The 14,027-nt window shown below is 39.7% G+C and overlaps 1 protein-coding gene and 1 non-coding gene across 4 annotated transcripts in view; one reads left to right on the forward strand and one right to left on the reverse strand.

The window, feature by feature from the left end:
- Positions 1–14,027, forward strand: part of SHPRH (SNF2 histone linker PHD RING helicase) — a 125,977-nt gene that overhangs the window by 98,160 nt on the left and 13,790 nt on the right. For all 3 annotated transcript variants that reach the window (XM_039532356.1, XM_039532358.1, XM_039532357.1), the window contains exons 24-25: positions 2,125–2,196; positions 5,634–5,822. In XM_039532356.1, the coding sequence (XP_039388290.1) occupies positions 2,125–2,196; positions 5,634–5,822 (261 nt within the window). The remainder of the gene's footprint in view (positions 1–2,124; positions 2,197–5,633; positions 5,823–14,027) is intronic.
- LOC120402471 lies at positions 9,173–9,276 on the reverse strand. Its single transcript, XR_005597252.1, has one exon. It is a non-coding gene; the product is annotated as a U6 spliceosomal RNA (small nuclear RNA).

Consider the following 14,027-nt stretch of genomic DNA (forward strand, 5'->3'; position numbering starts at 1 on the left):
AAGTGGCACTTAATAAAAATCCATAAACAGGTAATCTATGGCTGTGGTAGTGTATTTAAGCTTTCAGTTACATCTTCTACATTATTAGTCTATTATTATTAGCACAGCCAAAATTAGTGCATTTACCTGAGTAGTTATGAATTACTTAAAAGCTTTTTGTAATGCCTCGCTCTCCATTTTCTACGTATCAAATTATTCAGGTATAGATTTGATTATGATTTAACTTTGAAAACGTATGTAGAAAAAATAGGGGGATTTTGTACACTTGATGCACAAACTTTATAGTTAAAATTTAACTGTTTCAGAGATTACCAGCCGACTCTCATTCAGTATACATGAAGAGTTTAAAAGTGTGTGTGAGGGTGTTGTTCATAATTTAATGTAACTAATTTTTTCAGTATCACTATAATTTGGCTTTTAACTACTGCTGATTTTATTTTTGGCTACGGAGTCCATTGTTTGAATGTTGGAGTGGATGAGCTGAGAAAACAATTTGGGGCTTTCTAAATAGTGCAAATGAAGGTGTAATTAAAAGGGGAGATGTAAATATATAAGGGAAAGAACAGGACCATGTACAGCAACTCAAAGTAAAAGATTCTCTTTTAAAAAATGTGATTATTTTGCATAGATAATTTTTAGTCTGCTTTAAAGGTATATGGCCTGATTTTCATTGGTGCTGAGCACCAGCAGTTGTCACTGAAATCATTGGGAGCTGCAGATGCATAGCAGTTCTGAAAAATCAGACATTGTGTAAATTGTGTGTTAAGTAGGTGTAAAATTTTCCAGTTTAAATGGGTGAGTAAAACATCTTTAGGGTTTTTTTTCCCCACTATCATCAGTCATAATGATAATGAACAGATTAGCAGATTTCATATCTGGGCTGGTAAATTTGCATGACAGTTTTACAAAGCTATCTAATTTGTTCATACGGCTGTATATCTTAGGCCTGGTCTACACTGGAGGGGATCAACCTAAGATACGCTGACTTCAGCTACACTATTCTTGTAGCTAAAGTTGCGTATCTTAGGTCAACTTACCTCGCATCCTCACAGCGCGGGGTTGACTGCTGCCACTCTCCCGTCAACTCTGCTTCCGCCTCTCGCCGTGGTGGAGAACAGGAGTTGACAGCAGAGCGATCAGGGATCGATTTATCACCTCTACACTAGACGTAATAAATCGATCCCCGATAGATCAATCACTACCCGCCAATTCGGCAGGTAGTGTAGATGTACCCTTAGACTGGAATACCCAGGGAATATCCAAATGTTTATAATATATATAGTGAAACCTATTTTAAACAACCAAAACAAATCAGTTACTTAATGGAGGGGAGGTGTTCTAATAAAGATGGGTCAGAATTGTACCCAATATGCTTGGGGTTAATTGTACAATGTCTTTAAAACAGAAGATTGCCTAATGCAGGTTAGCTTTTGTGTAAACATAGCTTTCTATCAACTCTCCCCTGCCTATTTCTGCCAGCTGACCTTCCGAACAATTTGGACAATGCAAACTAGCACAAACAAAAGGTAAAAATTCTAGATATCCAGGCAGACTGAAAACAGGTTATAATATCAGAAAGATTCGTATTTCAAACTTTCAAAAACCAAAGACCTTTCTGCTGTGTCCCTTCCTTCCTAATGTGTCAACAGAACATTGCATTAAATATTATATAAGAAAACATTCTTTTAAAGGTGTTTGAATGTTTAGTCTGTTGAGGATATCTTTGGCTGGTCTAACAGTGCTTTTATAATAGAAATTAAAGCTGGTTTAAAAATGGAGGTTGTGGGGCAAAATTCCTACAATATTCTGTCGTCAGTGGAACATTGACTAAAATTTTCTAAATTACTCTAGTAGAAATGCAGGTGCAACTTAAAGTACAGTGACATAAACAGCAGTGTTATCATTTAATCAACCTAAACCAGATTATCTTCTTGTAATTCATGGGGAAAAGAAGTTGCTTTATTTCTCTAAGAATTATTAAAGACATTTTGGCAACTTTAAAAGCAATTTTAAAATCAGGTCAGAATGAACTGTGATGAGTTGCCAAATTAATTATCTGAAATGTAGAGTAACTCAATTTTGTTTTTCAATTAACTTTTTGTTATGCTTTTTTATGCTTTATAGTCTCAGGATAAAACCACTGGAGGAGTTAATCCAGAACCTTGCCCAATTTGTGCCCGCCAACTGGGAAAACAGGTAAAACATCCAGGCATTGATTCTCACTTTTGCAGACCTAGGCTAAGAATTCTCAGCATTTTTAGACTAGATTTCAGCAATCTGAGTTTAACCAAACAGTATCTTTAAACTGGGAAATTAATACTTTTCCAACGTATCATCTTGATCAGATGAGTTAATATTTAGTACTGTATCTTTTTGGTCCCTGTATTAGGTGAGAGGTAGACTAAACATGTGGTAAAAGATGTATGTGAGAGAGACTTTTCAAATACAGTCAACTTGTTTTGGAAGTCAAAACTGTGTTATTAGAGAAGAATAAGAGGGCAGAATTTTGATTCCAGTACAATTTTGTGACATTATATTTTTTTGTTTTTCCTTTCATTTCAATTTTACTTGGTTGAATATCGTATCTCTCCACGTTTCTAATATAGCAAAACATTATATAGTTAAGAGATTCACCAGAACAAATTATACAGCTGGATGGACATTTTTTAAAAAATCATTGTCTATCCAAATCCAAAATTGCCAAATTTTGTCCATATCTGAACTGTAGTAACTTAAATTTAGTTCAGCTCAAGATTATTACACTGGTTAATTCACTGGAATTTCAGCACTGAAGCTTGCCGTTCACAGAATGATAAAAATCAATAGATGTTGGCATGCGTCAGCTCACTATTGAGGTGCATTGGCAGAGATGTATGGGGAGCTTGTCCATTGCTGACTGTATTATACATAATTCTCTAGCTGTTTCTTTCAGTCTCTCTTTTTTATCAAATAAAATAAATGTAATAAACACTGCTTTCTGGCAGGTCAGAGATTCTTCTTGTCAGTTTACATGCTAATCAAGAAGTAGATTGTCTTCCTTAATATACTGTGTACTTAGTCACATAGTGTTCTGTATCTACTGTTGCTGAGTATATATTTAATTTTTTTCTTCTGAGGATAAACAACTTTAAAGAAATGGATACTAGCTGTTCTTCTTCGAGTAGCGTCCCTATAGGTGCTCCACTGTAGGTGCAGTAGAATCCCTATGCCCGGGATTAGAGATCTTTGATAGCAATGCCTGTTGGACTGCACATGCGCTTCTTCCCATGTCACGCTGTAAGCAGCATCTGTATAGCACTGTGGTCCAACAGCCCTCAGTTACTTCTCGACCACCCTTGGTCTGGGACGGAATCCTGAGCAGAGCCCTTCAGACCTCTGTAGTACCTTTAGAACAGTAGTGTTTCCGTTATAGTTTTTAGCCATTTTATTCAATTTCTTTCTTCCCCCTTAAAATTTTTCTTTTCCTTTGTTCTTTCCTCCCCGTTAGTCTTTAGATTAGTGAAGGTTTCCCTTTTTTATGCCCTTCCCTACCAGGGAGTTCTACCTCCTCTGGGTTATGCCCGGATCCCCCGGGTTTAAGAGGTGCCACTCATGTTGTGAGGCCATCCCTATGAGCGACAGTCACTCACAGTGTACAAACTGCTTGGGTAGGGGGTACATATCACAAAAGTGCACCTGCCTCAAATTGAATGCAGAAAGGACCATAAACTGAGACTAAAACTTTTATTAATGGAAAGCTCAGTGCAACCAGTCTCAGACCCTGGCCTGATACCTCTCCTCCGAGGCGGTCACCATTGGCATGGTCATCAGCCGACCCTCCACTCGCCACACACCACTAAGAAAAAATCTACGCTCTCCTGTCCAGATGAGAAGAAGTGGGCCCCGAGGTCCTACACCAGGGAGCCACTTCAAAGAAAGGCATCCCCTGCGAGGTTGGTAGCCTTGGTGAGACTTAGCTCCTACAACCGCCTGGTCACCTCTTGTACCACCTCTACCACAAGATCCAAGGACCAAAATGGGCAGGACTGCATACAGGAACACTGTCGCTCGGAACCGAGGAGGACAGTTCAAAGATTTCAAAATACCGATCACCTCAACTAAAATGACTTTGAGTGCATTCGCACCAGCCAAGTCTTTGGCACCGAGCAAGCCCTTGGCACCGACGCAACTCTCGGCACCATTTACTGGCCTCTGCAGAGAATTTACTCCACCCTTAGCACTGGAAATGCCCTCAATCTCCACACAACCACCAGTACCGATGATGCTCCTACCAGTACCACAGGAGTTTAAATACCCAAGAGACCTGATTATCTCTGACACCTCAGAGTTGCCGCTCCTCCGTACCAAGCTCCCCACAGCTCATACCTCTTCCCCAGAGACACAACACCGCTCTCCTTCACCACGAAGGACTGCACCGCCCTTCTCCAGCGAGGAGGAATAGGAGGAGTACTCCATTGCCCTTGATCCCCGCCCCCCACCATCATATCAAGGCAGCCACACAGAATCATCTATTTGTCCTTGATACCCAGAGACCAGAAGTAAAACAGGTCTCTGGTACAGACTTCTATGGATGCAACCCCATATGCCACTTCCCCCACATTGGCCCTATTGGGACCCTTGGGCTGCGAATAGGACACATGTTCTCAAACTGCCCGCAGACCAGAGAGAGGGACACATACACCCTGTCCTCATCAGTCTCTAGACCGCTTGACTCTCAACCAGAATTACTAGAGGAGTAGAAGGAAGAAACGGAGGAAGAAGTTACACCACCAGCCCACTTCTCATCCTCCCCTGATCATGACACCACCTCCAACCTTGGCAGATTACTTTTAAACAGTTCCAAGAACTATTCTGCAGAATTGTGGATTCCCTCCAGATTCCCCTAGAAGAATGCTCTATTATCTTACAGTTCACACACTTAAAAAAAAAAAAAAGTTCAGAACCCCAGTTCACCATCTTCTTTCTTTATAAATAAAGGGGTGCCATTACACATAACTTAGTAATGATATACAAAAAAAAATTGTTTCATGAGTTTTGGAGTAAGGATTGTGACTTTTGCTCTTAACTGGATTTATAAAAACAAAGCTTTTACAAAACTGAAGGCCAATAGAAATAGTCTATAGATTTACAAACAGTTATTTAACAAATATTCTTTCTGTGATGTTTGCAACCTGGTTCCAGTGCATTAAATCCAAAAATAAAAAATTGGCTAGGCAATGATTTAAAAAAAAGTAAAACTGACTTGTCTAATTTTATTTTTTATACTGAGAGATATGCAAATAGTAAACAGCATAAATAGTACAGTTGGTTGGAAATTTTCACAAAATTATCCCTTTCTGTTGAAAAACTTCAAAAATCAAAATTTTTCAACCAACTCTAATAAATAATTTAAAATATTTTTTTAGAATTTCTTCTATTTTAATAATCTAAAATGTTATTTTTCATGAAGGTAAGGAAATGTTTTAAATAATTTAATCTCTCTCTACACACACACACACACGAAAAAAATCATATATATATATATTGGTTAAGTGTGTGTGTGTATACACACACACACACACACACACACATTTATATGAAGAAGAAAGTGGTTTTATGTTGTATTGTTGTTCCTTTTATATTTCCCTATCTAGTGGGCAGTTCTGACATGTGGACATTGCTTCTGTAATGAGTGCATAGCTATTATTATAGAGCAGTACAGTGTTGGCACCCGCAGAAGTTCGATTAAATGTGCCATCTGCAGGCAGACAACTTCTCATAAAGAAATATCCTACGTCTTCACTGCAGAGACTGCAAACCAGGAGGATGATATTCCTGTGAAGGTAATTTGCCATATGTAGCATATCTTGGCCCATCTGTTTAGAGATGCACACTTAGTATGCAACAGAGCGTGTGCATGCTCGATTTTGGCATGCACACCCAAAATGTGTGTTCACAAGTGGTGTTTGTTCATAAGCATGTAGGATTTTTTCACATTCCAGCTGGGTGTGATTTGCATGCACCTTTTTGATAATATGGTCTTCACTTTTATTCTCTTCTCAAAAACTTAGACAACTGGAAGCTAACTATGAAGTAAACATTTTAATTTTTCCTAAACACAAAATCCATGTTAGTTACATTTTTAGGTTAAAGAACAGATGTGCCACATGTGATGGCATCAAAGATCAGATGTTTTGGAAGGATGTTTTTAAATGTCTGACTGAAGTCTGTTAGAAATGAGTTACAAAACTATAATTGTTTTTAAAACTAGATAAATAGTTGTCTTTCATATGAAAATAAAATCTGAAGGCCAGAACCTAAATGGAAACAGCCTTTATTGTGCTTTAATGAGGGTTTTCGTAACATCTCATCTCCTGTAAAATAGACACATAAACATATAAGGGGCTGTGGACAACCTGCTTGGAAGATGGGTGAATGATTGGCTTTTTGTAGCTACCTCCTGTAGCTCTCGTATTTTTTTGGGGGTGGGGGGGAATGAAGGGAGGCCTTTACTCAGATGAGTAGCACTTTCTTAGGAAAAACTTGTTGCATCTTTATTTTTAACCGGTTTGTAACCAAACAGCTAGATCTTGATTTACCAGAGATCTGAATTTTGTTCCTGAATCTGGTTTCCGCACCTCTGAGTGGTACAGATTTAGGTTTATGGACTTTATGAATAGCCATGAAAGATTAGCTGCTGTTCAGACTCTAGTGGTTTTAAAGGATAAGAAGTTGTTTTTTCCTTTCTCTTTTTTTAAAGCATTGCTCAATGAAGATTAACATATACAACATCAACTGTAGAACACTGTAGGCAGTCAATACTGTTGAGGAAACTACTCCCAGTAGTATGCATTATGCCTGCTAGTAAGCATTTGTCAGTCTTATTATATGGTTCAGCTGTTTGTTTATTTAATTCTAGAGTGGATTCATGTAAAACTCGCCTTTCAGTTTCTTCCTAACATTGTTTCCAGCGTGTGGCTGCTTTCTTTCTCCGTGGTGAAAAGATGGAGTCTGCAGATCCATCGCTCCTCCATCTACTTTGCTTGCTGATTAGTCAGTGGGTTTGATTCAGGGATACTGAGTGTACAAAGCTCTCAGCCTCAGATTTTTAAAGCTATTAGGTGTTGCTGTGCTCAGAGTTACATCACCTAAGACTTACTTTCAAAAAGGATTTAGGTACATAGGAGCCAAAATCCTATTAATTATTTGTATTGCAGTAGCGCCTAGAAGCCCTAATCATAGATTCGCATCCCGTTGTGATAGGCACAAACACACAACAAAAAGACATTCCCTGCCCTGAAGAGTTTACCATCAAAGTAATTACTGAGTTGTGTGACCTGTTAAGGCAGTTGAAACTGGCTGGTTCTTTGTCCCAATAGTCCAGGGTTCCTTTCTGTACCATCTTTTCCTTGAGATTGTCCATCTGAGTCCTTGTGCAGCTGTATTGAAGGCTTTTGGAGAAATCTTCCTATTACGGTGTGTTCCTTCTTTGCCATTTTTGTCTCTTCCTGGTGACAGAGAGTTTGTTTGGAGAGGGGTTATTTTTTAGATTTTAAGTAATGTTTTGGGATCCCTAGGCTGCTGGGCCAGAAATATATTCATTTTTGTTTTACAATGGTAGTTTTATAAAATTCTAGTTTAAAAAGAAAACAAAACTGATAACTTATGGTGGTTGGAAAAAACATGGATGAGGAGCCTGGATTTAAAATACAGTGATAGAGAGTCTGGTCGTTTGGCAATGATTTCACTGAGGAAATAAAGGATACGTCTACCCTGGAGCTAGCGGTGTAATTCCCAGACCAGGTATTCATACATGCAATAGCTTTGATTGAATTAACACACTAAAAACATCATGGTAGCTGCAGTGGCACAGGGAGCAGGATGAGCTAGCTGCCCCGAGTACAGGCATGTCAGAGACCCTGGATATAGATTCGAGCAGCTTCCCCATCACACCACTGTGACTACACTGCTATTTCACACTACCTTGATAAAAGCTAGCAGGCAAATGTCTGCATGAGCTGGAAATTAACCTTCAGTGTGGCATACCCTAAGCCAGGAGTTTCAAACACGCAGTCCATGGAGTTATTTCCTGCAGCCCGGCATAGGCGCCAACTCCACCGGCAGCCAAGCTTCCTCCCCCCCCCCGCCCCCCAGTGAGCGCACCACATCCCCACTCCTCTGCCTATCTCCCAGTGCTGCCCACCACCAAACAGCTGTGTGGCGGCACTTAGGACTTTCCAGGAGGGAGGAGCAGTGACGGGGTGCGCTCAGGGGAGGAGGTGGAGAAGAGGTAGGACTGGGGTGAGGATTTGGGAAAGGAGTTGGAATAGAGGCTGTGAGGGGGCGGATTTGGAGCAGGGACTTTGGGGAAGGGATTGGAATGGGGGCGGGGAAGGGGTGGGAAGAGGTGGGGCGAGGCCTCATGGACTAGACAAGCAGTCTGAAGTATGAAGTTCAGCATGTATGATTCTTTGCTGTGAGTAGTTGGGAAGAATGTTTGTTAAAAGTGGCAACGTATTTTGTATGAATAGTTACTTTAAAAAGTTCCTGCCATTACAGCTATGTTGATAGACTGTTAGTACAGATCATCATCAGTGTTATTGACCACTGGAATAGTTACAGGTGTTTGTTTTATTAAAACCTCTCTTCACATTACAATTTTTAAAAAGTTAATACATTGACTTTTAATAGCATACTATATTACTTTTCATTTTTTTTCATTTTTGACTATACTTTTGTATCGTATGAAAAAGGTTCAGTGATGCAGCCCTCGGGCCAATGTACTAGTCCTCATGTGGCCCTCGTGGTGATTTGAATTTGAGATCCCTGCCCTAAGCCTAAATCAAATAGTGAATACAGAGCTGGAAGTAATTGGCCTGACTTGGCACCAGGGGGAGTAGGTAGATTGTTCTTTGGGAGTGTTAGTTGTTTGGGTTTTCTGTTTGTAGAGGTTTTTTTTAAACAATATTTTTCCATATTTACAGTATTTACCCAGGAGTTTTGGAAGGAGAGGGTAAATGTCATTCCATCTTGAACAGTGTAAGGCAATATCATGGGGATCTCATTCATAGATTCATATATTTTAAGGCCAGAAGGGACCATTAATATCATCTAGTCTGATGTCCCACATAATTCAGGCCATAGAATTTCACTGAAGGATTCCTACATCAAGCCTATAACCTTTTGGTTCAGCTAAAATATGAAACACTGCATGTATTTGCATGTCATTCTTGCATTGAGCCCTGGTAATATCTTCTTTGTATCATTCCAATTTTAGTACATGTGCTGCAAAAGCAAGCAAGCTTTTTTTAAAAATACAGCTGTTCCCCCTCTATTCCTTTTTTTAAAAAATGGTCAACAATGAACAATATTTTTGTATTGCATAATGGTCCTGTAAGTACCATGATAAATGTTGGTAGTTCACCGATCCATATGTGAAAATTTAGGACCAGTCCTATATTTACATTTGTCTCTGTGATTGTCCCATTTCTCATAACTTTCTCTAGTCAGTGTCTTTCTTCTGTTTTGTCAAGTCAATTACACGTGGCACACTCTATAGAGGGAAGGTCATTAGGGGGATCCTAGAAAGTTTTTCACTCTTTGTGGAAAGTGCTAGCTATTCTTAGTCTGCCATCTGATCAAGGGATATGCTCACACTAGGGATTTTTTAACACGGGTTAAGTGATAGTCAGTTAACATATTTATATATGCTAGTCTGGATATTCCACAATAGAATACAGATATTTGTGGATTACTCTTGTCAGACATGTAAGCTAACGCAAGTTAAATGGCTATCATTTAACTCTAGTTAAACTTGAATGTAAACAAATGCAAGATGTGTTGCTGGGCAATAGGATAACAAATGGCCAGATTGTAAGCCAAGAATACATAGTATCTATGGTACATCTCCTGGGGGGAAATGCTGACTTATTTTTGGCACTAAAAATCAACCTCATTTGGTATTTATTTTTACATAAAATGTGAACCACAGTTTCTTCTGTGTGTCTGTGTTGGGGGGGCAGGGTACGGCGGGGTTGTGTTTACACATGTATTTTTTTTCCAAGTTGATGGTGTACCTTTTAACTTGATTGTTTTTAGAGCAGAATGATTAAAAAAACTGGAGCAGCAAAGGGACTGGGATATTTTGTACTGTATTCATAGTTTCAATTCTCTTGCTGCTCCATTCACTCCTTTTAGGTGTCACAGATGTGCCATACACTCAAATCAGCAGGAGAATGAGTTTGCAAAAACTGACAGAAAGCAGAAAGTAAGTAGGAGCTGTGGAAAGAGTGGAGCCACAGAGAAGAATGAAGCAGCAAAAACTGCTTTTTTAGGTGTAAAAATTACCAAATTTCAAAGTATTTGGTGGTGGTAATTTACAAAATCTCTGTGGTACTGTTCGGTGAAGGTTTTTGTCTTCCTTTTTAATGCTGCTGATCAGTCGAGAATCTGGAAAATATCGTCCCTGTCCTGAAGACTATATAAGACCTTGAAACTGCAGACACTTACACAAGTGAGTTACTCACTGCCTGAGTAGTCACAGGACTCTAATTTTGTACATCATGACAAATTATGTTACCAAAGAGAGGTATGAGGATGGAATGAAGGAGGACCAATACAGTAATAAAATCACATGGGTACTCCAGCTGGGTATATAAACACTTTGAACTTTCAGTTAAATGAATATATTTTCTTTGGGCAGTTTTCCTGTTGCAAAGATTGAATTTGGTAGATTTGCTTTTAATTCATGTGTCAGTGTTTGATGTTGTGTGTGAAGAAAGAGCTTCCTAATTATAAGGCTCTCTATAGTGTAAATGTGTGATTTCTGTAAAGTGAAATGGTATGAAGCAGTTCTGTAGCACATCTGCATAAACACTGTACAAAAAGGGGAAATGGTCCACTTACCCACTGTTATTTTGTTAGTTATTTCCACAGTACAACTAACTGTGGTGCTGTTGACTAAGCTACATTGGTCTACATTCTTGAGAAATTCTACGTTTTTAAGTATTTCTTGTACAAGTAGTAGTTCTGAATGGCAGAGTGCTTATAATCTTTTTCAGCTTGTGAATGGATGGTGGCAACAGTTATCTTTTGGCCATGTGGCTGTAGCTTTATTAAACCTATAACTGAAAATATCTCCTGAAAGCAGCGAAAAGAGGAGAAAACTCTCATAGACACCTCCCTTTTTTTGATTCTCTAGTCCAGAGCGTAACATTTCCTTGGCCAGCCAAGTTTGCATCATACCAAAGCCTGATTAAGTCCAAAGTATTGTGCTGATGAGGCAACTGCTAACTGTTGAGGCAACACCTGGCATAATTACCTGGACCTCCAGGCAAATCCAGCCCCTTCTAGGAAGATTTGCTGGTGCCCAGTTCTCAGAAAAGGGGCATCACTCCAACTCCCAACCTCTGTAGGGTCATACCAATTGTGCTCCCCTATTTATTTTATTCCTCCCTCCATCAGCTTCCCCGGGGAACGTAACCCATGCATCCAAGACAAGGTACTGCCCAAAGCTGCAGTCCTTTGATTCAAAGACAAACTAATTGTACCATGAAATTGTAAGTGCCCATACAGTCACTTCCAAGTCTAGAGATGCCTGCAGCACCCTGCCCTAACCCCTAGGGCAGCCAATAACTTGATACAGAGCAACAAGAAACAGATTCTGCATGTAGCTAATATAATCTGGAAGACGAGAGAGAGAGAAATTGTGTCTTGCAGCAGTGTGGAGACCAGAGCAGAAAGAAGTCTAGTTTCATTTGGGAAACCACCCCATCCCTCTGCAACTCCATCCCAGCACTTACAAAATTAACCAATCTCAGCTTCCCTAACAAAGGGTGGGTACCATTGGCCGGCTGTTGCCATAGAGCCGCCATGGGTATCATCCAGCCCACCCCCCCAGCCTCCAACTCTTTTTTTTTTAGATATACATCTTCTGAACAGTCTACTCCCACTTCTGGAAACAGGATTGTAGATCTCTGCCAGGTACATATCAATAGCAAAGGTGTTGGCACCAAGAGTCATTCACTCCTGTACCCAGGACATAGCACTGAAATCATTATAGAAAATAGCGGCAAAGAAGCTGACACTGCATACGGAAACCCTTGACAGCTCTAGCTTTTATACAGAGTTTCTCAAGCATTCACATAGCTACTTGTGACATATGAATGCTTGAGCAGCCCAGTGCTTGCTCCAGGCACTCACTTAGACTAGACTCACTTCCCCACCAATACTACAAGCAGCAAAACTGCACTAAATTTGACCTGTCAGTATAGCACAGCCAACCATGTGCAAATCAGCATTCAGAAAACAGGTGTAGACAAAAATAAAACAATACTTGCCTGGCTGAGACAACTACAGCATGCAAAAGTATAGACGTATAAGCACTTTTAAGTAATAAAATATCTTTTAAAAAACACTAGGTGAAATTACTGCAACACAGTATTCATAATTAAGGAAATATATTTTCTGATTGCCAGGCAAACAGAGCCCATATGCAAACAAGTAAATGGCATAGAGAACAAAATGAAGAATGAGCAAGAAATAGAACATAGTAGTGTACTCTTCTGTATTGAGAACACTGTAATTTGTGTAGATAAAATTGAATGAATGGAAGGTAGATAGAGTAGGTAGACGGGATTTGCATTACAGTACACACTTAGTGTGTACTTTTTCCTGGATTGTTCTTAGTTTGCATAGCTAAAGGTAAAAATAGGTTTTTTTAGTATTCAGCTTTACAGTTACAAGTCTCACCATGACAAATGTAAAATGTCCATTAGGTCAATAAAGATGTAACTTATATATTTGTAATACACATGGTAAAATAATATACTTCGCTTTTGATCTGAGGCCTTGGCTACACTGGCACTTTACAGCGCTGCAACTTTCTCGCTCAGGGGTGTGAAAAAACACCCCCCTGAGCGCAGCAAGTTACAGCGCTGTAAAGCACCAGTGTAAACAGTGCCCCAGCGCTGGGAGCGCGGCTCCCAGCGGTCTAAGCTAATCCCCTCGGGGAGGTGGAGTACCTGCAGCACTGGGAGAGCTCTCTCCCAGTGCTGGCGCCGCGACCACACTCGCACTTCAAAGCGCTGCCGCGGGAGCGCTCCCACGGCAGCACTTTGGAGTTTCGAGTGTAGCCAAGCCCTAAGAATCTCAGTGTTTTACAAATATTGCTATTTAATATATTTCACCCCAGTGAATTACACTTGTGATGAAATCAAGTAGGGCTGAAATAGTTAAAGGAGCAAATTTTAGTAACTTACAATAGAGGGTAAAAATGTTACATATGTATATATTTTAAGTGCCCTCCTTCACTTTCTTCTGTGCATTTAACCATATTTCAACTTTTGGCAGTGATATGTGGAGCTGCGGTCATAGCTAAAATGTAGTTCTGTAATTTCAATAAAAATTCCATGAGAAAATACTAGTTTTGTTGCAGTCATGGGACTTGGTATTTTGCCATGGTCCTGGTTTGAGGTGTAGCAAACTGATTTCTATTTGCTAATTCTTTTTAAAGTGTCTGGGTATTATAATAATAGTTTGAGGACACTACAAATTAGTCATTTTTATGGCGCAAAAGGCAATAAATATTAGTGCCACAACTGAGTGGGGGATGCAACAGAAGCAGGATTCAGGAATATAAAGTCTTACTGGTGACCTAAATTTGCCAAGAGGTAATGTAAGAGAGAGGATGTTAATGTGGATTTTGAAGATCCTTCATAGGTGGTGGTGCTGAAAACTCTTATGGTATGCGGGAGGAGTCATCACTCTTTGGGAGGGAGGGTGATCACAGCCTGAAATATTTTCATGGGGGGGAGGCGGGGGGCAGAAAAAAAAAAGTTTGAGAACCCCTGCCATAAACCACTGTGGATCACTGATTCTGCAATAGACTCCCATCTATTGTAGTGAAACTTAACTTTGTGATGACTAAAATTAGTTTATATGCCTCCTGTACAGTACACAAGAAGTTGTTGTCTGACATTTCCAATATAAAGAGAAAATGCTGCATTATCTCCAGACTGAAGTTGATCAAAAATACTCCATTTTGCTGA

Source organism: Mauremys reevesii, linkage group 3 (genome assembly GCF_016161935.1).
Source record: "Mauremys reevesii isolate NIE-2019 linkage group 3, ASM1616193v1, whole genome shotgun sequence".
NCBI classification, from domain to species: Eukaryota; Metazoa; Chordata; order Testudines; family Geoemydidae; genus Mauremys; species Mauremys reevesii.